This window comes from Mustela nivalis (genome assembly GCF_964662115.1).
Source record: "Mustela nivalis genome assembly, chromosome: 18".
Classification (NCBI taxonomy): Eukaryota; Metazoa; Chordata; class Mammalia; order Carnivora; family Mustelidae; genus Mustela; species Mustela nivalis.
Window position 1 is genome coordinate 1,779,035 of NC_139037.1, and position 25,248 is coordinate 1,804,282.

Genomic DNA, 25,248 nt, shown 5'->3' on the forward strand with positions numbered 1-25,248 from the left:
ACGTGGGTTCGAGTCCCGCCTGGGCACTCGGGGGCTCTGCGACCTCCGGGGTCAGGCACACTGTCCAGCTCTCGCGCACCTGTGTGGTGTTCGCTGGTCACAGGCCCGGGGCCGGGTTCACGCCAGGCCCCGGACACGGCTTCACGCGCAGACAGCGCCTCGGCACCCAGAAAAGGAGGGACGTCGGCAGGTGAGAGACGAATCTGGCCACGTGGCCTTGAGACGGGGCAGCACAGCCCCCACGTGCTTGAGAACGTGTGCAGAGCGAGGACACCGAGGTCCTCAGGGAGCCGCGTGCCCGTGAACAAGGAGGCCCCGGTCTGCAGTACCTCATGACAGCCAGACTGGACGGCACAGCAGGGGAAGGGGGACCCGACGGGCCGGGACCACGAGAGGCTGGCAGCAGGAGCGCGGGGTCCCACGCGGCCCCCGAGGAGGGACAGAGACCCCGGGACGCCTGACCTGCAGGGTCCAGCTGGAGGACGGAGGGCGCAGTCAGGGCACCTTGGCTGGTTGACCTCAAGGGGCACAGCTTGTCGGCGACCCTTGGAACCCACCATCGAGGCCCCACTGTGGCGGGGGGTGGTGACCTCAACACAGTTTTGCAGAAGCCACCGGGTGGGTAGGAAGGGGACCTTGTCTGGCAGTGGTGGCAGCCGAGGGGCACCCACGATCCCCAAGCCCGTGCTCGGTGGCAGGGGCGGCGTGTACACTTCCCGTCCCCCCGACTTCATCTGGAGCCTCCTGGGGGGCAAGCGCAGCAGACTGTTGACCCGGGATGGCCCCACGGTCCCTTCTACGGGGCGGGATGCCGGCCCGCGCTACGCCGCGGGGGCTCTTACGTACACCGTCACCCCAGGAAGTCACAGAATTGGAAGAGCAGGAACTGAAGGTCAAACGGGAGGGGGACGCCCGTTCCACGGGCAGGGACGTGGGGCCCAGCAGCCAAGTGCCTCGGCCGGGGGCCCGCGTGGGAGCCAGGTCCGGTGGCCTCCGTGTGACCAGACGGCCGCCGACCAAGGTCCCCACCCTGTGTGGAGCAACAGGGTCTTTAAGGATAAGGCGGAGCAGGGCCACCACGGTGCCTGAGCCCCGGCCAGCCCCAGAGGACCACTCCTCCGGTCCCCGAGGCCCCAGCAGGCACCAGCCACGGCCACGCTGAACGACAGTGACCTGCCAGGCACACCCTTCAGGTGCTGGCAGCGGACAGCGGCTCATCTGTGGGGACGTTTCCCAGGCTCGCTGGGGATCCACTGCGAGGCTCTGCCGGGCGTTGCCAGGTGAGCAGCGCACTGCGCGGTCCCCTGCGGGCTGGGCAGAGCCGCGCGATCAGAACCCAAGGGACCAGCGTCTGCATGTGGTGAGGCAGGACCCAGAGCCCGCTGGAGGGTTCTTCTGTAAGCTTGCCGCGGCTTTGCACCAGCCTGGAAGGCCCCAGGATGAGGACTACTGCAATCCCAGAGGGCTTTCCGGTGGCAGGGACAGACTGAATATTCCAAGAACATCCTCCTGTTCCATCCACCGCCCTGGGAGTAGTGCCCGGTGTACAGATCGGGAAACCGAGGCTCTGACCCTCTGGCCCGTGACGCGCCCTCTCAGATACGTCCGTCGGTGTCCGCAAGACTCCGCCCCTCCCCCTTCCTTCCTGTACCTGCTTCACAGAGAAGCCAAGCCCTGACGTCCGCGAGCCCGTGGTCCCAACAGATTAAAACTGCACCTCAAGGCAGATGTTGACACGGAGGGACCACAGAAAGAGAGCAGCCGACGCTCCTCCTCCGACCGGGGAGGAGTTCAGAGAGGGGCATCTGAACTGGGTCTTGAGGGTTGTGTAGGAGCTCACTGGACAGAAGGAAGGGCATTCCAAGCAGAGGGAACAGAATGTGCAAAAGGGAAGGCTGCCCAGAGGGTGTTGGGCCACCCGTGCTGGATGTCGGCCAGGGGCAGGGGGATCCAAGGCCAGAGGCCTGTATCCCAGAGACTCGGAAGCACTGAACAGAGACAGACTCCTCTTCACAGCTGCGGATGTGCCCGTCTGTTGTCTGCAGAGACGACCGGACAGGGGGCACTGAAGACGGGCAGGGGTGAGCTCTCCCAGAGGAGGGTCCCTGTCATCGCCTCGGCACCGGCGCAGACATTCCACACAGTGGGTCGGTCCCCCTCGCAGGTCCCAGCCCCTGAGGCAGGCCGCTCCGATGCTTCCACATCTGCTGGCCTCTTAGTCCTTCTGGACCTCCGTGGGCATCTGGAGGCTCGTCTGAGTCACAGAAAACGCCCAGCGGAGTGGGACCCTGACGGCCCGATCTCTCCTCTCCACTCCCTGAAATCCTCTTGTTTCCAAAGTGCCAGCCTTCGAGGACAGCAGGCCCCACAGTCCTTGCCTCTAAGCCGGCCCGGGGACTGGCCTCAGCTGTCATAGTCTCCAGCTCAGCCGGGCCCTGGGGTCCAGGAAGAGGACCGGGCGCCAACTCCAGGGGCTCACAGGTGCCGTACCAGACCCTCCCTGAGTTGAGGGCCTCTTGGGCTCGGACGGTGCCATGGAGAGGGCGGGGGGAGCAGGTCATGCGGCCCCATGGCAGGGACCCCGCCCCCCAAGGCCCTGCCCTGCTCCGCACACTCCGAGCCGACAGTGCCGTCCCGTCACGGCGAAGGCACGGGGGAGGCTGGGGCACTTGGGAAAGAGACGGGGATTCAGAAGCCGAGTTGGAGCACGTGAATAGCCACGCACACACACATCAGGATCCCATTGTACGCGGGACACAAGCTTTCCCTGCAGCCTCACAGCCGGAGCCTTGGGCGCAGGGTCCCACCTGCCAGCACGGCCCTCCTCTGCCTGTCTGGGTCACGGTGAGTGGACACGGCCACCGCCCAGGCCTCCAGAGTGACAGGCGGCGGTGTCTGCCGGGCTGGGTGTCGGCATGGGGAGGGGTCTGGACCTCCCTCGGGTGCCCTGGGGGAGCAGCCAGCAGCCTCGAGAGTGTCCAATGGCCTCCCTGAGTGCAGGGCCGGCTGCTCCAGGAGGGACTTCAGCTTCGGTGACCCGCGCATCTGTCAGGCGGGGCCAATCGCGTAACAAACAGGCCTGGCGGTCGGCGGCTCCGATGGAACAGACACAGACTTCTGGTCACGCCGGGTCAAAACCCGGAGTTCCTGAAACAACAGACCAGGCAGCGGCCACGGCCGACACGGACGGCTCCAAGAGGGACGCGTCCTCGTGGGAATGGGCAAACAGAACAGGGGTCTGATAAGGCCTCCTGGTCTACGGGTCTCAGGGAAACCATGGGATCAAGCCACAGGCTCAGCGCCCCCCGGGAAGCAGTCAGCCAGTCCCAGAGCGGGGAGGTCCTACCGCACAGCCTGGCTGGCTCGGCACGTGCACTGCCGGGAGTCGGGGGCCTGAGCCGGGGGAGAAGCTTCAGCGATACCCGAGGGACCGGTCAGCGCGGCAGCAGGAAGGCTTGGCTGGATTTTTAACGGTATTAGCTGTCGGGGCTCTTTCTTCGGGGGGATGGCGTGGAGCCCAGTGTTAATTGTTTTTGTCCTTAGAGGGTAGACGGCAACATGCCTAGAATTGGCTCCAAGAGCGGCCCTGGGGTGCAGCGGGGTCCGGGGTCCGGTGGACGAGAGCAGTCCCGAGCTCCCGAGGGCTCAAGCCGGGGCAGTGGCCCGCGGGGTCACAGACCCTCTGCACTTGCGTGTCCAGGAAATTCTCCCCAGTGCAAAGCAAAAATACAAGGACGCGCCCCTGTTGGCAGCTGGGTCACCTCACAACAGCCGAAAGGCGGGAGCGACCCGGGTGGCCGCTGCGGGGTGAACCCAGCAGGGTCCCCGCGGACGACGGGCAGGCGACGGTGACACCTGCTGCGGCACGGACGGACGGACAGACGGACCAGCGAGGCCGGCCTGTCACGAGGGCACGAACACCGTAGGTTCCGCTCATTCGAGGCCCCGGGGCAGTGGGACCCACAGAGGTGGGGAGTGGGAGGGGGGGCGGGGAGGGGAGGGGTGGGGGGTGCCACCCCCTCCGCGCACGGGAGGATGAGAAGGTTCTGGTGATCGCACTTCGTGCCGCTGAGCGTCCCCACGGAAACTCTGACAGTAATGCTGACCTTGTCCGTGTTTTGCCACAGTTAGGTTTTACGTGAACATGTTCCTAGCGGACCACGGCTCCCGTCCAGGTGGTGACCTGGGACCCAAGTGCCGGGATCCTCAACCCTGGCTCCGGAGGCTGCCGTGCGTGTGAAGCCACCGGCCCCCGGGGAGGGTCACTGCAGGCCGGCTCTCGCCCCACCCGCCCCTGCCCTGGGCACCCGGCCCCAGGGACTGCGGTGCGCGTGCCGTGGAGGGGGCCGGCTGGTGGCCGCGGGTCGGCCCGCATGGTCAGGCTGGGCGGAGCGCCTGCAGGCCAGGGAGCAGAACCGCCCTGTTTGAACTCTTCCTGTTGGCCCAGGACCAAGCCCGCTCAGGGCAGCTGGAAGCTGAGAGAGGAAGCGGTGGGTCTGTCCGGAGGACGGGCCGGGTGGCTGTGGGACCGGGGAGCGGGGCGGGCAGCCTCCCGTCCCCGCAGAGGAGACGAGGGGCCGAGAGCTGCAGCGGGGCATGGAGGAGTCGCGGGGAGAATCCCAGCACCTGAGCCCCCTGCCCTGGAGGGATGGGAACCTTGGGGCACGGCTCACCCCACCGCCAGCCCCTGTGAGAGACCCGCGGCCTCTCGGCTCCACAAGGAGCAGGTGCTCTGCGGACGGCGGAGGGAGGCCCGGGGGCAGAGCCGGCCGGTAACGTCTACACACCCAGAGGGAGGGCCCAGCGCTGGGGGTTCGGGGGTAGAGGCTGTGGGCGCCAGAGAGGCTGAGGTGAGACTGGGAGATGGCTGACGTCCCCCGGCCCCCCTGACACGCGGCCACTGGCTGGGTGCTTGGGGCCAGCCGAGGTGGGAAGGGGTGAGGGTGCCGAGCCGCTGCCGCGTCCTCCCCCGAGGGACCCACCCTGCGGAGGCCCCACAACTAAGTCTCCAGCAGGCGAGCTCAGCCGGGCCTCGGGGCAGGAGGGACCAGGTCTCCCTGGTGGCCACCGCAGAGACTCGGGTCGGTCCCCAGGCTGCACAGTGCCCCGAGGGCAGCACTGCAGGGTCGAGGGCTCAGAGCCGCCCGGGTCAGCGCTGGGTAGTCTCATGGTCAGCCCCAGGAGGGGTCCCTCCCTCGGCACCTCCCCAAGCTCCATCCCAGGACCCCCCCAGCCTGGCAGGAGCCCAGCCTCATGCGGGAGCCAGACTCCGACAACCGAGCGTGTCCGACGAGACCGAGAACACAACTGTTAGAGCCCAAGACTGCAGACGGTGTCCCCACACACCAGCAGCCGACAAGCGTGTCCTTATCCCGCCGTGGTTCGCCGTCGGGGAGAGGCCCCCCACACCCACGGGGCGGCGAGCCACGGACCCACCACGACGAGAGGCAGCGAGGAGGGAAGAAACCAGAATCCACTGCGCCACCGGCGGGAACGCAAGACAGGCGGACCGCGGCGGGGAACGGCATGGGCTCGTGCACCGGGCCTCCCCGGGCAGGCGCCGTGGCACCCCCACTCCCCGTGCCGCGGGGCGGCCGTCCGGGCACCGGTCCTCCGCCGCCCGCCTCACGCAGGAGGTGCTGGAGGTGCACGTACGTCCCGGGCCGGCTGCTCGGAGACCTTCCCAACCACTCCGGCGTGCGTGCGGGAGCCCGTGCGGTCTCCTTCCCTCCGGAGCCAGAGCTGCGAGGACTGCCGAGCGCGGACCTGCTGGTGGTTCCTGCCCCGTGCAGGGGAACCTGCGGGAAACGGACGTGAACACGCAGAGGGAAGCCAGCCTGGTCCCTTTCGTCCTGCACCGATTTGAGTTCTGACTCTGTTGCTTTTGCAAACGAGTCCTGAATAACACCGCCAGCTCCCAGTTTCCCCGGACCTAGGTTTGCAGAAAGCCACGAGGCATCAAACTGCCCTTCGAAACCCCGTGTGGCGTACGTGTAGGAGCTCGGTCTTGCCAACGGTAGGGATCTTTCCACAGCGGAGAATCAGCTCTGCGACGCGCTCCTGCGGTGAGGCCCCCCTCCCACCCCAACCCTGTCAGCCCCCCCGCCCCCCCGTTTTCCCGCTGGCCTCGAGGCTGGCGGGCTGGAAGCCGGGACTCCCACGCGGGGCCAGGCAGCTCACTGCCTGGCAGAGCCCATTGGTGGGACTTGTGAGAGGCAGGGGGAGTCCCTGGGGGTCACCGTCTGGGGGAGGCAGCGGAGCTCAGGCCGGAGAGTGGCCGGGGCGTTTTGGAGCCGTGGCCTCTGTAAGCCGTGGCAGATTCCGTCAGGGCTGAGATAACCCCGACCGTCTCGCCGTCGGTGAGTGTCTACCACACCGCGTGCCTGGGTGACGGTGCCTCATGGAAAACTCCAGGAAAGCTGAGGCAGGTCCCCGGGACCCCAAGAAACGGAGACACTTTGTGGGGTGGGGGAGGGTCTGAGCAGCCTAAGCAAGTGAGCGGCAACCTGGACCCCAGCTCCCCGGAGGGCAGCCGACTCCGCGGACAGGCGCTGGGACAGCAGGAGGGGAAGGAGCAGGAGACACGGCCTTCGAAGCGTGGGAACCGCCTGGCTGGGCGCAGAGTGCTGCGGGCTCAACCAGGGCCCCCCACCCCCACCCCCACCCCACCCCGCACCCGGATCCACACCCACCCAGAACCTCAGCGTGACCTTACCTGGGGTGGGTCTTTGTAGATGTAACTAAGAGGAGGTCAGATTGGGGTTACGCTGGCCCTTAGGCCAAGGATGTGTCCTTGGAAGACGAGGGGACACGGGTACCAGCACAGGGAGAGGGCGAGTGAGGACAGAGGCAGAGACGGGGGGCGGGGACGTGGCCACCAGCCGAGAAATCCCAGGACCCCTGGAGCAGGAGGAGGCAGAGAGGACCCTCCTGGCGCCTCCGGAGGGAGAGCAGACCCACCACACTAGTTTCCAGACCTCTGCCCCCAGAGCCGGGAGAGGACGGACACCTGCTGTGTCGGGCCCCCACCCCCCACCCCGCGGGCGGCACTTTGTCACGGCGGCCCCGGGACACGGATCACAGGGAAGGTCAGGAGGGTCCCCCCGAGGACCCACAGTGCGGCGTGGCTGGGACGCAGCAGGGACACTCGTCCTTCCAGAACCACGGCGATGCTCTGTCAGCCGGGGTCCCCACACCCAGCCCCCGCTGTCACGGTGCTGGAGCCCAACGGGGCGAACTGGGGGCCAGCCGCCACGTCCACCCCAGGCCACTGACCAAACAAAGCACACGGCCGAGCCTCTAACAGGAGGGACCCCAAAGTCCCATGGCAGAGGGCTCAGCCAGTGGGGGGGCAGGCGGAGTCGGGAACAGACGTGAAGCTTGCCGCCGTCGTCTGCTGGCTTCTGGCTGGACTGAAACCACACTCGCGGGTCTGACTGACATGGACGTGGCTTCCCCGGCTCCAAGGGTGTGGCTTACTCAGGGGGACACAGAGCCTTGGCGACCATCAAGGGGTCAAGGGCAGGGGGGTTCTTTGCTCTCTGCACCTCTCTCCCTGCCTGCTCTCACATGCCAGGGAAGGACAACCCAGTGTCCTGTCTGTCCCTGTGACCCCACCAGACCCCTGCTGCTTCCGACCCCTTATACGGAGCTGAAGACGTGGTCTGGGGAGCCTACGAGCCCTGCCGGAGCCTGGAGAGCAGCGCACAGCAGGGCCGCGTGCCACGTCTCTCCAGGAGGAGGAAGCACAATCCTGCTGCAACAGGACGGCAGGGTCCCACTGAGGGGGGTGTCCCATGGTCACCAAGTCCAGGGACAGATCGCTGACACCAATTTGCAGTCCCTCTCTCCAGGGCCCTGTAAGAGGCTCCAGCTTCTCCTGAGAGGCGGGGGGCTCAGGGAGGACAGGGAAGCGGCCCCCAGCCCCACTCTGGGCCCTGGAACCCGGGGTAGGGCTCTCCTGGATGTGGCCAGCCCAGGGCTGGCTTCCTGTTTCCTCGCCGTCCAAGGTGCCTGTCTGAGTGCCAGGTGGAGTCACTGCCTAGGGCTGAGTCACAGGCTCCGCGCCTTCTGCCTGACAAGTGGGCGCCGCGGAACCAAGCAGGCCACGAGCCTAATCACATCCGACAGCCCACATCCCCTGACCCCGCGTGCGAGGGGGAGGCCCCACGGGGTGCGGTGGAGGCCCGGGAAGGAGCCAGCCCTGCCACCAGAGGACACAGCACACAGGCCCACACTCGGAGCTCCTGGACTTCTAGGGCAGGAACTAAGGTTTGGGGGCACACACAGCCGGGAGGCAGCAGCCTCTCGCCCCTCAGCGAGCCCTGGGCCGGCCCCAGCCCCTTCCCAGGATCGAGCACCCTTGTCCTGAGCCTCTCCTCTGGTTTTCCTGTCCAGAGGCCAGAGCCAGAACAGATGGCTCTCGCCCACCAGAAGGCCTGTCCTAGCAGGTGGTCGGCCCGCCTCCGGAGGCAGGAAGCTCTCGTGCCCTGCACAGAGAGCCCAGCTCCGCAGGGCCTGGAGGAGCTGGCCGCCTAGCAGGCTGGGAAGGGGACAGGCTTGCCCATTCTAGAGAGGGGACGGGGGGTGACACACCCCGCCCTCGTCCAGGGCAGAGGACATGCCCTTCCCAACGCATGCGGCACACACAGAAGCTTCGGTCTCCGGATGGCTGAAGCCAGGGCCTTAGCAGGCCAGGGTCACAGGGTGGGTGGTGCTGGACCCTTCCAGAACCTGGGGGTGCAGGGCCGAGTTTCCTCCCCTCTCCCAGCGGCCACATCCTTGGCTCGTGGCCACATCACCACCCTTGCCTCGGCTGTGCGTCCTCTCGGAGCCGACGCGCACCTGCTCTGGGACCCTCGTAATCCCACCGCCCCGATCCTGCGTGAGCCCCTCCTCTCAAAACCCTTCACCACGTCGGCTAAGTCCCTTCTGCCGCGGAAGGTCACATACCCGCAGGGTCCGGCCATCAGGAGGACGGTGTCTCTGGGGTATCGCCGGCCTCTGCCGTGGACAAGCCTCAGTGGGGGAGCTGCCCCTCGAGGTCGCCCCCACGTCCTGCCGCAGCCCCCCTCCCCTCCCCAGCCACAGTAAACGGGGCAGCCCTCCCGCCTCAGCACAGACTACACGCACACATCTCTTTGCCAGCAGGGCCCGCTCCGGGAGGCTGCAGGCAGCATGGCCAGCCGGCAGCGAAGGGCGCAGACCCAGCCTCTGTGGCCTTGCCCCTAAGACCGAGTGACTGGGCGCACTCAGAACTCATTCAGAGAGTCAGGGCTGGACCCATGTGGTGCAGCACGAGGAACACGTGGGTCTGGAGAGAAGCAAGCCACGGGCGCCACGGTCCTGCCACGTAACAGGAGACCACAGAGTGTGAGACCTGTGCCCACCCGGACACGGAGAAAAGTCAGACAAGAGCGTGTGGTTGTCAGGGGCGCCTGGAGGGCTCGTCGGTGAAGCAACGGACTCTTCGTTTCAACTCAGGTCTTGATCTCAGGGTCGTGAGTTCAAGCCCTTGCTGGGCTCCATGCCAGGGCAAGAGCAGGAGGACCTGGCGGCCAGCACCGAGGGTGTATCCCATTGTGACCGGCCACAGCACCCTCAGCATCAGGGCCTTTCCTCGGCCACGCCGCCCACGTGACTCACCTCCCGCCCAGCCCTGGCCACGCTGGCAGGGACAACCCCCACCTCGAAAGGGCAGGCTGCCCGGCAGGAGGACCGTGAGCGCACGGAGGTCGGGGAGCCCCGTCCGCCCGAGTGTGGGAGGGGGATGGCCGCCCCGTGTCAGGAATGACCTCTCCTGTCATCACGCCTGGTCAAGGTCCCTCGCATCTCCTCCCCCCTGCAATGCTACGCACTCAGCCAAGCGTCCCAAGACACACACATCCAGCGAGGGCCGGCACGCGCACCTGTCTGCCTGCTGGCCGCCGCGAGGACCCAGCCAGCCTCGGCACACAGTGACAGGTGCCCGCAGCCGCCCAGCCAACTGTCAGCACAGAAGCACGGATGCCCGCCCTACCCTGGGGCCTTGGGGCACGGCACCCCTTCCTGCCTGCACATCCACCCCCACCTGGGGCTGCTCCCCCGGGACAAGAGCCCCCCCCGAACAGCTCAGCCGCCCCGGCACCTCCTCTTCCCTCGCCCTGATCACCACGGCCACTCCCCGGGGACCCTGGCTCCAAGCACCAGGCTGTGGTGTCGCGCCAGAGGGAAGCCAGCCCAGGGAGTAGGGGGCTGGGACAGAGGGCTCTCGGGTCACCATCCCTGCTCCCCTGCCCAGCATGTCCTGGCTCACTGTCCCCGACCAGCCCCGGTCCAATCGGGAGTGAGCCCAGAGGCGCGCCTGGCCCCTGTGGGGGTCTCAGGGGTGGGGGATGCCTGGGAGGGGGTGTGCCGCGAGCTGCGAGCTCCCTCCTCGTCTGCACGTGCCCACCACCCCTGGGCCCTGTGCTGAACACTGCAGACCGCGCCCCGTGCAACCCCCACAGTGCAGAATGCCGCCGGGACATCGGCCGCCACCCCTGTGGAGCTCGCTGACGGCCCACGGCCGCACGGTGAGCCCTGGCGGTGAGGACCCGGCCCCGCATGCGCGATGTCGGCCCCGGGAGCTGGGACACCAGAGGAACCATGTGGGAAAATGCTGTTCTTGCTTCTGAACTCTGCCAGGAGGCGCACCCTTGCTGGGCCTGGGATGGACGGCTCTCCTGCCTGAATCCTCGGGCACCAAGGAGCCAGAGCGTTCTCTCGGTCCCCACGGAAAGGACGGGTAGCTGGGGCGACTGGGAATCTGGCAACTCGTGTCCTGCCCCCCGAGGTCATGGCCACTGTCACACCTGCAGGCCCCCAGCTGCTGCCGGTGAGAGCAGGTGCGGCCCACGTAATCGGTCACTCACCCGTTCCCTTCTTCACTCGTTCAAAGCAAGCGCGCGGAGCAGATGCCGCGGTCCACGCTCTTCCAGCCCCCACGGCCTCGGCCGCGACCGGAACAGCCTTGGCCAGGAGTCCACACCCCAACAGAGCGACAGCAACAAACACCTCAGCCGTTCGGACAATGCCACATGTCTGCAGACAGCTAGCTCTCCATGGACGCGTCCGCGTGGCTCCACAGAGGGGCCAGACGGGGACCCTGCTCGCGACCACCACCGGGGGCCCCTGAACTGTCACAGGCCCTGACCGCCCTCGCCCTGCAGACACAGCGGGGGCCTCACCGCAATCTGCCGCCGCCCTCTCAGCAGCCCAGGGAGCTGCCCTGTGTCCCGGGGCTGCGCAGGGGGGGGGGCACGGACCGGGATGTCACCCCCAGCTCGGCACCCACCAGCGTTTTCCTCTACCGGGAGCCACAAGAGCTGCGTGACAGACAACAGCCTCTGCACACTCCAGTGGACAGCCTCTGGGCCAGGAGTGGACAAGTTTGCATCCTGACTTCCAACAGCCCCCGGCTGGTCCTCGGAAAGACCAGCGGCTCTGGTGAGACCGTCAGGTTCTGTCCACCGGGCCAGCGCACTGCCGGGAGTGCTGCGATCAGCTTGTCACATCTGCCGTCCGGTGAAGGACACTTTGCGGAAGGGCCGGAGCACGATACAATGGGAGGCGCCCACGCTGAGGTCCGCCGGAGTACTCGTGGTCTGGAACAGGCCCCTCCGGGGACTCAGGGTGTCTCCTGTCCGTGACAGGGCAGGTGGTGGCCGTCAGCCATGACAGGGGAAGACGACGTCACAGAAAGTCACATGGGAGGGACAGCGGCACCTTCTGCTCTGACCGCGGCCCCCTCAGACCGACCTTCCCCGCGGGCCCTGACCTCCTGTTGCCTGTCTCCCACAGCGCCTCCGCCCTGGGGAGCTGGCGGGTGCAGCCTCTCGGGGGCTCTGAGGAATGCAGGACCAGCCGCTCTGGGGTGGGGCCCCACCCAGCACGTTCCCACCTCTGGTGCCGTCAGCACTGATGATGGCCCAGAAAGCCGTAAGGAGCTCTGAGCCCAGGTGGCACCCAAGACAAACCCAGCATCTCTGCGGTGGGGGGGGGGGTGCGGGGCTCCACGTGCCTTAGAGCCCCGGGGTGCCCGTGCACAGACCGGGGACTGGGAACCGGGCTGCGGACACTCCCCCGACCCCCCCACCCCTTCAGCTGGGGGCCCACATAAGGGGCCCCCACTCAGAGCTCAAGGTCTACGTGCCCATGTTTTCCAGGAAAGCCCGTGTCCCCATCCACAGGGCAGCTGTCCCCACAGAGCTGCCCCCAGGGGAGGAGACCGTTTCTCGCAGACATGGCTCAGTAACCTGATCCAGCACCCGAGGAGGGATGGCGGTCCCCGCTGCGACCGCCCACACTGCCTGGCTGTCTCCTGGTTGTGAGAATGACCAGAGTCTGCCTGGGACCCCCCCCCCCCCGCAGCTGCCAAGGCCACTTCCACGCTCCAGTGGAGGGGGGCCTTGGGGTGTCTGGCCAGGCCCCCCCACAGGCTGCGGGCACTGTCCATTGCTTCATTCTGTCCTTCCACAGGGAACCCAGCCCAGAGAGGGAAGCACCTTCCCCACCCTGCTCAGCAGCGATGGGTCTGAGCCGGACCAGGGTCTGCAGCCCCTTGAGCTGACCCCAACACACGGAGAAACGTCGCCCGAGTTCTCCGACCTTCAGCAGGCAGGGGCCGTCACTCCCGGTTCACCGACTGAAGCCAGTCCCGGGCGGAGCCCGTCAGGTGTGCAGACTCTTATCTCGGGCCCCCACTTCTGTGGGATTTGTCAGAGAACTTCCCCGCTTCCCACATCCTCAGTCCCAAGGACGTTCTCCTGGTCTCTGGACTTTAACGTCACTGCTGCAGGAGAACTGGGGTCGAGAACAGATCCGTAGCCAGACGCGAGCTCCCACAAGGACCCCAGATCCCCGACCACGCCGTGCCCCAGCCCTGAAACGGCCTCTCATCTGTGGAGGTCAACAGGCCGCACGACACACAGCTGAACAGCGGGACACACAGCCAACGCCAGCCCGTGGCCGGGGCCCACCAGAGCTGCGGACGCCGTCCTCCTCCTACGCTCCGTGTTCGTACGAGCGAGTGTCCCGTTTAGGAAGGAAACAGTAACGATCACACCTAAGTTCATCTTCAGCTTCCGGGGGGTCGTCATCAACGCGGGCCCCGTTTGTTTCCGTGCCCGGACGCGTCTTGGGGAGAAGGGGGAGCGATTTGGGACTTTGGTGCGCAGGGAGGGGCTGATCCTTCTCCTGGCTTCTCAGAAGGGATCTCTTAGACGTCGGGAGCCGCGGATGTTCTGTCGACAAACCTGCTACTATTTCTGTTCCTCCACTGTGGATCAAAATTCACGGAAAACCAGAGCCCAACGAACTAAAACTTGAATTAGTGACAAGGTTGGGCCTTGTCCTGACCCTTGGTGGAGCCAGAGGTTTCCTGCCCCTGGCTGGGAACCCAGAATCACCCAGAAAGACGTGGTGGTCTGTCCTCCTAGACGCCTCTGGCCTGGGCAGGTGCGCCTTCTAACGCCGTCCCCAGGACCCCTGCCGACCGACCCCAGCAGCTCCGGGAGCCGGGCCCTGAGCCCCTCCTTCTAGCTCAGAGCCTGCACCATGCACCAACACCAAAATGCCCCGGAGAGCTGACACGGTGCCCCCCAACAGCCAGCTTGGGACTGCTGCCCACTGCCCGGCAGCCCTGAGGAACCCTAACTCAGGAAGGAGCGTACATCACACTGGCTGCCGGCCTACAGCGCCCAGGGTCAGGTGGGCCACTTGCCGGGCACCCCCAACCAGTCCCTCCCTGTGGGGCTATGTCTTGGAGCCCACGGACAACCAGGGTGGCTTCCTCCCTCCCCCACACGCCCGCAGCACCGGGAGCGCGACCATAGCGACATCACACCTCTGTGTCGCCGCAGAACGGGCCCCCCCTTTACCCATGGCGACCCCACGGGAAATGCCAGCACAGGGACAGCGGGCGGTCTTCTCAGCTGGAGGAACCGACCAGCAGCAGCCGCTGGACCAACCGCTGCCCGCCCCCGCCAAGAACCGCCGGGGAGCCCCCGGGTGCCCCAGGGCAGCAGTCCAGAAGCACCAGCGTCTCATCCTGCGGACGGCGGCGGCCCCAGCAGACTGCCGCGCCCCCGCCCGCCCCGCGCGCCTCCTACCTGGAGGCCGCGATCTCTGCCTTCTGCTTGGCGATGGTGGCGGCCCGCTCGGCGGCCTCCACGGCGCGGTCCACCTTCTCGCGGATCTTGCTGGCGCGCAGCGGGATGAGGTTCTTGCGCTTGCCGCTGACGAGCACGTTCTGCTTATACTTGCCCTCCTCCTTGGTGCCGTCGGGGAAGGTCATGCAGCCGTAGCCGTGCCGCCGGTTGCCGGCCCACTCGCCCTCGTACCGGAGCCCGTCGGAGCGCTGGCTGACGCCGAAGCCCGAGCGCTTGTCGCTCTTCCACTCGCCCACGTAGGTCTCGGTGGTGGTGGCGTCAATGTCGTCCTCGATGGCGGCCAGCTCGGCCTCGGCCTCGCCCAGGCTGATGGTGGAGTGGACGTCGCTGGCCGTGGAGCTGACCGTGCTCATGCCGGCCTCGCTGCGGAACGAGCTCTGCTTGCTGCGCTGGCTGGCCAGGCTGCTTTTGGACTCGGACTTGCGCAGCTTCAGCCCGCTCAGCAGCGAGCGCCGGAACAGCCCCTTCTTCTTGCTCTTGAGGATGTCGGAGTCGCTGTGGGCCACCAGCACAAAGCCCCCTCGGGACACGGCCGGGCTGCCGGCCACTGCCGGGGAGGCGTCGGGGTGCAGTGCCGCGCCATTGGTGTGCTCGCTGCGCAGAGAGTTGATGGACGTCCTCAGGGGCGAGCGGATGACCGCCGCCATGCCGTAGGGGACACTCTGCCGCACCCCGTAGCCTTGGCGCATGCCACCGACCCACTGGCCCTGGTAGGTCCCTGTGGAGAGAAAGGAGAGACGGGTGAGCCCAAGGGCAACGGTGGAAGGGGACAGGACACAGCAGATACAGCGCACCAGCCGCCGTGGTTCTGTCTTGGGACAACGTGGTGAAGTCTGCTTGGAGGCAGACAGACCGTAGTGTTTTCGTGATTATATCGCCGATGGTCTTTGGTGAAGACGCTTCCACCGTGCTCTGTACGGTGGCCTTCCATTGTCCTGGAAGTTGGAGAGGGGAAAGCCAGGGGTCTGACGTGGTCAGGGGTGAACTGGAGCTCCCCCCACACACGGGCAAAGGCCCAACCCGGGAAGTCAGGGAGGCACCCAGTGGAGGAGGGAGAAGCACGTGCTGCTGCGTGGCCCCCAGCAGTCGTGGGGCCTGGGAATCCAGCCACGGGGACACAGATTCGGCCTACAAACCGGGTGGGAAGAGGCTGGCCTGGGAGGTGGCAAGCGTCCAGTGGCTGGAGGTGTCCAAGAAGGGTTTGGAAGAGCAGTAAGTGGGACACCTCAGCATGCGGGACACGAGGGCACTGCTACCAGCAGACCTGGCACGCCCAGAAGAACCCAAGGCAGTGTTTGCACACCCGACTCACAGCGGCATCACTCAGAACAGCCAACAGGTGGAAACGGACCAGGTGTCCCTCTACGGACGAACGTGAAACCCAAACAGGGTCCATCCACACAGTGGAGTATCATTCAGCTACAAAACTGCCGCCCGCTACCGTGTGGGTGCCCTGGAGGACTCAGGGAAACAAGTCGGCCCAGGAAGGACACACGGCCCCCGAGAACCTGGACAGGAGGCCCTTCCAACAGTCAGGTTCAGAGACAAAAGGGCGGTGCCTGGGGTCGGGGGAGGGGGGAAACAGGTTTTGTTCTCTGATGGGGTCAGTTTCTATTTAGGGTGATGGAGAAGTTTGGAAAGTAGATAGGATGGCTGTGTGACCTGGGAATACACTGCCACTGAACCACACAACGAGTGGTTAAAACTCCAGATTTTCCCATATATGGAATATCCCACCACAGCAGAATAAGAAGGAAAAATAAACCAACAAACGCAGACTCGTCTCCTTTGCTCTACTTACTTGTTGTGTGATGGGAACCTCTCTGACCCTCAGTCTCCTCGTCCATAGAAGGAACCTGAAAGCCCTCATGCCGTAAGTCACTGGAGGAAGAGGGCGGCCCTCAGTGTGGAGTCCGTCCTGGGTTCCCAGACTAGGTCTCAACCCAGGTCCGCCAAGGGGCTCCCCACCCTGGAAGGGCTTTACACTCTTCCAACTCCCTGTCACAGGGTCTATAAACCAGAAACTCGCCAATATACAAGTTTATTTTGTCCAACAGTGTTCTTATAAAAAACTAGAATTATGGGTCCCCTGGGTGGCTCAGTGGATTAAGCATCTACCTTCGGCTCAGGTCATGATCCCGAGGTCCTGGGATGGAGCCCTGCATCGGGCTCCCTGGTCCTCAGAAGCCTGCTTCTCCTTCTCCCACTCCCCCACTTGTGTTCCCTCTCTTGCTGTGTGTCTCTCTCTCAAATAAATAAAATCTTAAAAAACAAAACAAAACTGGAATGCCAACATTTCAAAACCAAGACGTTTCACACAAAGGTTTAGCTCTTCGTTCTCCTACAATTACAGGATCCGGCAACCCTAAATCCTTGTTCCCAGACGGCAAATGCAGTCCAGTTTAGCAGTGGCCACCTCCTCTAGACAGAGTGTGCCCTCCGGTTTGCCCCACGCCCCACTGCTCCCTACTGTCTCTCGCGCAGGCCCTCCCCTTCACATGCCCGCCCCACAGCAGAGGTAAGACACAGTCCAGGTGTGGAATCCAAAGCTTTGCAGCGCGGCCCCAAAAGACTTCAATCAGGGGTCTGTTACCCCCATCACTGTCCCCCACAACCCCAAGGCAGAACAAGTCCTGACACCTCAAGGGCTTGTGTAACACGTGTCCACACAGCCTGCCCTGACTCAACCCCCACCGTGCCTTTCGAATCTCACCCAACCCAACCCAGCTGCCCGCCCCCCGCAGTAACACCGTGGGGTACCCCCATCCATGGAGCTGACCACACTCCCACACAGGACCCGTGGCCTCCAGGCCAGCATCGGGCACTCCACAGCAGGGGGGATGCCCGGCTTTGGGGGACACGTCTCCCTGCCTACGCAGCTTGCAAGCTGCCCAGAGGGGATGGGCCTTGGGCTCTGACTCCTTCTCCTCATGGCTGGTGCATGGCCTCGATGGGGAGAGACGTGGCCGGGGCAAGGGGCCAGGACAAGGGACCCGGAAGCCCTCTGCTCCAGCACACAGCAGCCTGTCCGTCTAAACAGTGACTCACACGCAGGTGCTGTCTAGGAGCAGAGCCGGAGACCAGTGTCCCCTGCAGGGACGGGTGGAGGAGGGAGGGCCGAGGCGACGGGGGTCTCCGCCGTGTGTGTCCTTCAGCTCAACCCCACAGACTCACCCCACCCCGAAGGGCGAGCTTCTGCGCCCCCACACTGCTCGGTCATTTGGCAGCCCCAAAGCTGGTGGGGGTGTGCCCTGCTCGGGGAGGCTGCCCTGGGCCCACTGCCCCAAGTGGAGGGGCAAACGTGGAGCAGCAGGGGTGCTCCCCACCCTCTGCCCTCCTCCCACCCCTGCCCTGACCATGAGCTCTTCCTGCCTTGGGCTGCCTGTCCCGGGAGTGGACACCTTCCCCCCGAGGGGACCCCACCAGCCCCACAGCGTCTGCTGCACCTTCCCGGAGTCAAGCTGGCTGTAAGCGGGGGACGGTCATGGGGGACGCTTCTGTGTCACTCCACAGGCTCCGTGTGGCCCACGCTGGCACAGAGACCCCGTCCATGGCCGGCACCCACGAGGGCTGTGAGGAGGAACCCCGGACCGGGCGCCATGGGGGTGGGGAGGCCTGGGGGTAGCGGGCCCGTTTGGGTGGGCAGACCTCCTGTCCTAGTTCAGGCTGCGAGCAAGCTGCCATCGCTGCGACTCTCTCCCCGACGCCCGGAGGCTCCTTCTACTTGTGGCTCGGGGACAGAGCTGTCAGATGCGGCCCAGGGCGCTGAGTTAAAGCCGAGGCTCTGGGACGCACTTACACGAGACGAGCTTTTGGTGATGATATGAAATCCGAGTTCAGCGGGGACCTTCCACCAGGACACCTCGGGCTCTGCAGATGCGGGCGCGGGGGATGGCAGGCCACTCCCCAGGAGCTTTCATCCTCCACGTCACACTCGTGCCCCCCGGTACCTCAGGACCAGCCGTACCTGGCGACACGGCCTTTGCAGACGGGGCTGCGGTGGAAGGAAGTGAGGCGACAGGCGCTCGGGCAGATTCTTGACGCCGCTCGCCGTCCGGGAAACACGTCAAACCCACAGCGGGACCCCACCTCACGCCCACCAGGACGGCCACGGTCACAGCCACGGAAGGTGGTGTTGGTGAGAGCAGGGAGAGCCGCCGGCGGGCACGCGGGACAGCGCCGCTGCCGTGGGAGACAGCACGCGGCTCCCCCAGAAAATAAACCCAGAATGACCGGAGGAGCCTGGGGCCCCGACCTGGTGGGTGGGGTGCACGGCAGGGGCTCTGCACGCCGCGTTCTCAGCAGCCAAGAAGCACAAGCAAGCCAAGGGTCCACGGACCGATAGGGTGAGGAAAGTGGGGTCGACCCACGCCCCGGCACATCACTCAGCCCGAAGAGGAGGGAGTCGGACTCGTGCCAGGACACGGGTGAACGTGCAGGACACGAGGTTAGGGAAGAGATAACTGCTGCACAGTTCCACTCGGAGGAGACACTGAAAGCAGGTCAAACAGGACAGAAAGTCGGACGGTGGGTGCGCGCCCCGAGGGGAGGCGTGAACGTGAGCAGGGGGCCTACGGGAACAGACTGCTGGACGTGGACGGTGGGGACAGCTGCCCGACAGGCTGCGTCAGCCCCAGGGAACTGCGGCCCTGAAACCAGGGAAGACGGTGAACTCCGTGTGCTCTTTGAGCACAGCAAGAAAGAGGAAGCTGTTAGCCTGGGCCCCGACCCAGCTGTTCCTGCGAGAAAGGGGTGAAAGCAGGGGTGTGTGCAGAAGGGAGCACACGCATGAAGACGGGCGAGCGGCCTCGGGAGAGCCCCACCCGCGGCACCTCGACCTGGGCCTCCAGACTGGGACCCGACACACGCCGAGGGGTTATGGGAGCCCCGGCAAACCCGTATAAGACCCAGGGTGCAGAGAACACACACCCGTTCCGTCCTGTAGCACGCAGAAAGAAGGTTCCGGAGACACAGACCCAGAAGATCGCACCTGGGGGTCCCCAGGAGAGAGAAGCCAGACATCGACTCCCGAGAGGCAGGCCCTGTTCTGAACAGAGACCCTGCTGGCCTTCCCAGGCGACCCAGGGGTAGGCGTCTAGGACCGCCCCTAGGCTGGGGCGGAGAGCCTCGGGAGGGGCTGAACGGGGCCGGCCGGCTGCTCGGCCTCTCACTTTAATAACTGGACTGTGAGGGCGGCTGCGAGGCCCAGTTGGTTAAGGGTCTGACGTCGGTTCAGGTCAGCATCTTGGGGTCCTGGGAAGGAGCCCCAAAGTCAGCGAGTCTCTCTCCCTCTGCCCTCACCCGCTTGTGCTCCCGCTCAAATAAAATATTGAAACGACCATAACAACAGCCCGCCAGGGGCCATCCGACGTTTGGGGAAAGCCTCCGGCAGGAAGAAAGAGCCAAACATACCAAAAATGCAGGGGGGAGAGGGTGGGACCGGAGAGGATCATGAGACACGGAACGGAAGACGGCAGGAGCCCGGAAGTCACCTCCGCGAAGAGAAGGTCCCGCATCGGCAAGGAGCAAAGAACCCGACAGCGACAAAAAGGGAAAGTCAGGGACAAAGAGCGAGTGCCCGGAAATGCAAAGCATGAGCTGGAGGATGAATTCGGGAAAACTCTAGAACCTGCGACAAAAAGAAGAAGCAGGCACCATAGTGAGAGGCAAACCAGAGCCGGCGCGCGCCCGCCGGGGCCAAGGCCCGTGCAGCAGGGGTTCCGGGGCGTTACCGACGGTGTTCGACAGGGGCCGGGCCGGAGGGGCTCACGGACGCCAGCACGACGGGGGAAAGGGTCCCACCAAATCGCGGCGTTGCGGGTTTCAGGAACGGCCCCCGACCCCGGCCCCAAGAATGAAGCTACTAAACACCGCGGGGACCTGGGGCGACCGTGCGTGAAGGACGGAGAACCGGATGCGTAGAGGCCTCCTCCGCAGCCGTGAAACTAAGCCGTCCGGGGCAGCTGCCCCCGCCCCAAGGTCGGGGCAATGCTGGCCTAGAATTCTGTAAGGGACCCGTTCAGCAGCGAAGCCACTGAAACGACTCGCAGAGCTGCTGCAGGACGGCGGCCAGCCACGGGAGGGAGTGAACCACGAGAAAGCAAGAGGCAGGGAGAGGCGCAGGGGAGGTCCAGGAAGCAGGGGGGGAGCCGGGGACAGACAGGGGACTTGGAGACAGCGAAGGAAAATCCAGAAAACGTGTGATCCACAGAACGTGTGTGCACATACGGGTAGACGGCGGGGAGCCTCTGGAGCGTGCGTCCACGGAAGAGCCGCCCGGAGAAGCTCCGGAGCCTTCGGAAGGCGGGGAGAAGGCGGGGAGGGGTCGGGGCACCGCAGGCGCCGCGCCGCTGGGAGAGGGCGCCAGTCCGGCAAACGGGTGCAGCTGCGCGCGGTGGCGTGGCGAGGCGCGCAGGGGGTGGGCCAGGGCTGGACGCCCCCGGACGCGTCCGCCTCGCAGTTACGACCGAAAATCCTCCACGGAACACACGTCCACACCCGACAGCGAGGCACAAAGTTAGCCGCTCGACGTTCTGGGCAGGTGGGGCCGGGCAGGGGTGTGTCTGGGCCCTGACGGAACCTGCAGCTCGGGGCACACGTGATCTTGGTGCAGGTCGAACGCCGTGAGCGGGGAAGGGAAGGGAGGGACATGGGCAAGAGGGTCCCTCAGCCGCCATCCTGTCCTCACCGCTCTGGCTGCGGAGGCCGAGGCTCGGGTAGGATTCAGACCTCATGGGGGTGCCGCCACGGGGCCCCGCTGCCCGCAGAGGACGCCAGCCTGCTGAGGGCTCGGCCCGGGGCCGGAGCAGGCTGCTGGGGAAAGCTGGAGAAAAGAGCCAAGCCTCACCGAGGTCAGTGGTCTCCGGGGACGGAGGGCGCCCTGGGGTCCGAGGGCGCAGAGTTAAAGCAGATTCCAGCGGAGAGCAGCAAGCCCAGCCTTCTCGCTCACACTCACCCTCCTCCCAGCCAGCAGAGGTGTGGGCGGTGCACCCGGCCTCCTGGGGGCAGGGGGCGGGCACGAGGAGCCACGCAGGTGGGAGGCCGCACCTGAGTGTGCTGGGGGCTCGAAGGCCCGGAACTAGGCTCGAGACCAGCCTCTCCCCGTTCTCGACGTGGGGGTCCGCGGCAGGCGTCCACGCTGACCCTCTACTCCCCACACAGGTCCATTACGGGAAGAGGTTTGGTTTTGTTTTGTTTCTAAATTTAAGCGCAGTTTCAGGGTTACAGAAAGATTGAGTGGGAAGCACACAGGCCTTCCAGATGCCCCCGGGCCACCATTTTGTTCCCCTGCATTCATTAGTCCCAGTCAATGGTCCAGTATCGATGCTGGCCGAAGTGCAGGGTTGACAGCAGGAGACACGCGGGCCCTTCTGTGGGTCTGCACAAACGCACGTACCCCCACAGAGTCACCCCGCTGCCCTACAAGTCCTGTGTTCCGCCCGGTCCTCTCTCCCTGCAACCCCAGGCAGCCACGGACCCTGGCGCTGTCCCCAGTGCGTTGCCCCGTCCAGCGTCCCAGAGCAGGGACGGTGCACGGTGAAGCCTTCCGGGCTGGCCTCATGCGTGCGGCCCCAGCCCCAGGGGCGTCCGGCTCCCGGGGGCTTGCGCCGTGCATGGTCGCCCACCCCCGCGGGAGAGCAGTCTGCTCCTCCAAGTCTGGGCAGTTGTCAGGTCCGGGGAAGTACTTTTCCAAAATCTCATTTCCGAATAAGGACGGTTCCTTCAAGGATTCTGGTCGCCTCGAAGACGCCCCTCTACCCGTTCCCATCAGCAGGGACGCACCTGGAAACCCCTGCTCGGGAGCCGGCGGTCAAGAACCACGAGCGCCGTGTCTGAAGGGCACGGGCCGCGGCGGCTTGCTGAGCCGTCATGGTCGAGCGCCACGTGCGGTCGTTCCACATGGGCCCACGGGGTGCGGAGAGACGAGGGCACTTTCCCAAGATCACAGAGCAGGGAGAGCGCGGAGATAGGACTCCCCCACTTGGCTCCCCGCAGAGCGGACAGGAACCTCTGACCCCTGACGGCCCCCATCCTCGGGGGAGGCCCACGCTCCGTGAGGTCAGCCGTGCGGTGCAAGTCTGAAGTCGCAGCGGGTCTGCGGACCCCAGCCAGGGCTCCCCATGTCCCTTCCAAGCCGCTCTCCCCAGGGAGACGGACTCTGCTCGCCTCGTCACCCTGACCTCACAGGGGAGGGCGGAGGCTCCTTTCCCCGCCGACAGGAACAGCACAGCCCACACAGCTCAGGGCACACAGTGTGTCTGCACCACGCCAAGGACTTCTCCGGCTGGGTGCCCAGACTTACTGGGCCAAACTTCTGGCACGGAGGACACAGCTGGGCTAGGACCGTAACCAGGTGTGCCTGATAGAGACCCAGGCCCGGGTTCTGGACAGTTGCCTCCACCACCGTCCGAAAGGTAGGGGAGAAGTCAGCAAGGAGGAACGCGGGCCCCAGCTCCAGCCACACACGTGCCCCCAGGCCTGCTGGTTCTCACACCCCCGTGCGCAGAGCCGCTCGCGCAGAGAGGGCTCGTTCTGAGGGCCGGGAATGGTTCGACAGGCTGAGAAGACCTGGCTGTCTCCCCCACCAGCTTCCAGACTGCCATCCTGCCAGGCCTCAGGGAGCGGGGACCACCCGTGCCCCCAGCCCTGACTCCTCCACCCCCCGGAACCGAAGGCCGCACAGAGACGGTGTTACTCCGAATCCCGCCATCCGGGGAACACCTTTCCTGGGTCCGTGTTCCCCCTCGGGTCACCTAGTGGGCACGGAGGCTCCACAGCCGCCCGAGGCCTGCAAGGCTAGTCCCTCTGAGGTCAGGGGTTAATGGGAACACGGGCAGGAAATGAGGGATCAGCCCGTCTCAAAAAGGGCCCCTCCACCAGAGTGGTCAGAAGTCGGGCAGGTCTGAGCGTGGCCACACGACCCTGGGAAGATTCCTTGACCCCTGAGCCTCACCTGTCTCCATCTGTGAAATGGACACAATGACAAGAGGGCCCCCCCGTCCCGCCGTGTGTTTCTTCTGGGAAAATTATCGATTGACACTTGGAAAGCGCTTGAGGATGGTGCTGGTCCAAGGCAATCACCGTGTTTAAGTAAAATTCATTAGGAGGCCGTGGTGGTCTGAGAAGTAGGCCAGCGAGGGTCCGCTGGAGGGCTGTCCGTGCATCACGGCTGCTGGGTCTGCCCTGGGTCTCTTGGGCAGCATCTGCGCCACCTAGGACTTGCTGAAATGCAGATTCCCAGGGCCCCAGCCCCAGTGAGGCAGAGCCCCTGTAGGGGGGCCGGCACCCAGGTGACCCTCCAGGTGACCAGTGCCCCTTGGGGCCGAGAACCCATGTTCTCCCATGAGAAGCACCCGGAGAGTCTGGGAACCGATCGGACTCTCGGCCTGCGCAGAGCACGGACCCGGGGGAGGGGAGGCATCTGGGAGGAGGCTGGGCAGGAGCAGCCCCCCATCACTTTCCTGTTTACACCATGTCCTGTGAGAACCAACAATCTTGTTGCTGGAAAGCCGCTTGCTGGCCAAGCTTCCATCTGGCCTTCAGACGGAAGCCCCTGCCGCTCCCTGTGTCGCACACACACCGGAGGTACACCAGGAGCCCGGCTGAGCGCCCCGCCTTGGGGCCACGAGGTTCTCAACGTGGCTTGCGGTCCATCACCCCATACACGCACCCACGGCCACAGCGGGACACAGGGGCTCCAAACCCCTCAAGGCTGTCACTAAGCCCCCGTAAGACCTTGAGGCCTCAGTTTCCCGAGTTCTGGGCCAGTTCCCAGGGGCAGACCTCCCACAAGGCCACTTGGACACAAGTCAAGCTCCACCACCAGCCATGAGGCTGGACGGGTTACTAACCCTCAGACTCCATGTCCATAAAAGGGGGACCATGGTACCCAACCCCCAGATCTGCAGCGAGACAGGGACTGAACATGGGGACCTGGGGCGACTCAGCCAGAGAGTGAAGGATGGAGCCGCTGAAAGGCCCCACTTCTGGCCACGGCCCCCAGAGGCCCCTGTATCTGCCACAGCCCCACGGAGCCCCCGATTGGCCATGGCCCCACAGAGGCCCCCTGTGCCTGTTATCATCCCAGGGTGAACCCCCAGGTCCCTGCCATCTTCTTGGGGGTGCCCCAGAACTCTGTCACCTTTATGCGGGTTCCCAGAGTCTGCCATCCCAGAGGACAACAGAGGGCTCCTCGGAGGTCGGTGGTCTGGTCACAGGGACTAGCTTGCACGTCAATGTCATTTCCTCTCCCCAGACCTCTCCGTGGAGAGCGGGATCACGCTCACTGCTTAGCTAGGGGGCTTCCTCTGCCCCCCTCCCCACACCGAAGCCTCCATCTTCTGCAGCGCGGGGAGAAGACCCCCACTCCACGTGACCACACATTCACCTCCGCCTGCGGAGAACCGTCCAGGAGCTGGGCAGAGACCACGCAGAGAGCAAAGAACCTCTTGGATCTGGGATTTAGAGGGACAGAGACATATGACGGGAACACGACCGGCAGGAGGAGGCGGAGAGCAGGGCTTCGGGTGGGGGCCGAGGGGCAGGACTGTGGTGGGGACCACGTGCGGGGGACGGCGAGTGCCCCCCGTGTCCTGCACAGCCGCCATCTCCAGCCCTGTTAGGGTTTTCTCCAAACACAGACTTCGCCACGTCCAGAAAGAAATCCAATCCTCACCGCCTGGAGTGGGGGGAGCCGGTAAGGACTTCTGATCTTCCAGAACATTCTTTTTAAAACTAAGCTGAGTGGAAAGGTACCGTGGTACAGACACTTTGGGAAACAGTCTGGCAGTCCCCCCAACAATGAAACCCGGAGTCACCCATGACCCGGCAGCTCCGTGCTTCGGGGCACCCCCGAGAGAGAAGAAAACGCCCGTCCCAAGACACCTGCGCCCTTCAGCCCGCGGCGGACGGTGGGAGCCGGTGGCGGCCTGTCCGTGCCTGGGACGCCGGCAAGTCGTAGAGGGAACAGAGCTCTGGCATGTGTGGCCGCACGGACGGACCGAGGGGGCTGTCAGGGGTCGTGGCGCCCGTACATGAAAGGTCCAGGACTGGCAAACCC

General features: G+C 65.3%; 1 protein-coding gene across 1 annotated transcript in view; it reads right to left on the bottom strand.

Moving 5' to 3' along the window:
• Positions 1-25,248, bottom strand: part of JPH3 (junctophilin 3) — a 67,918-nt gene that overhangs the window by 27,179 nt on the left and 15,491 nt on the right. Inside the window, exon 2 of the mRNA XM_082711458.1 lies at positions 14,130-14,907. Within this exon, the coding sequence (XP_082567584.1) occupies positions 14,130-14,907 (778 nt within the window). The remainder of the gene's footprint in view (positions 1-14,129; positions 14,908-25,248) is intronic.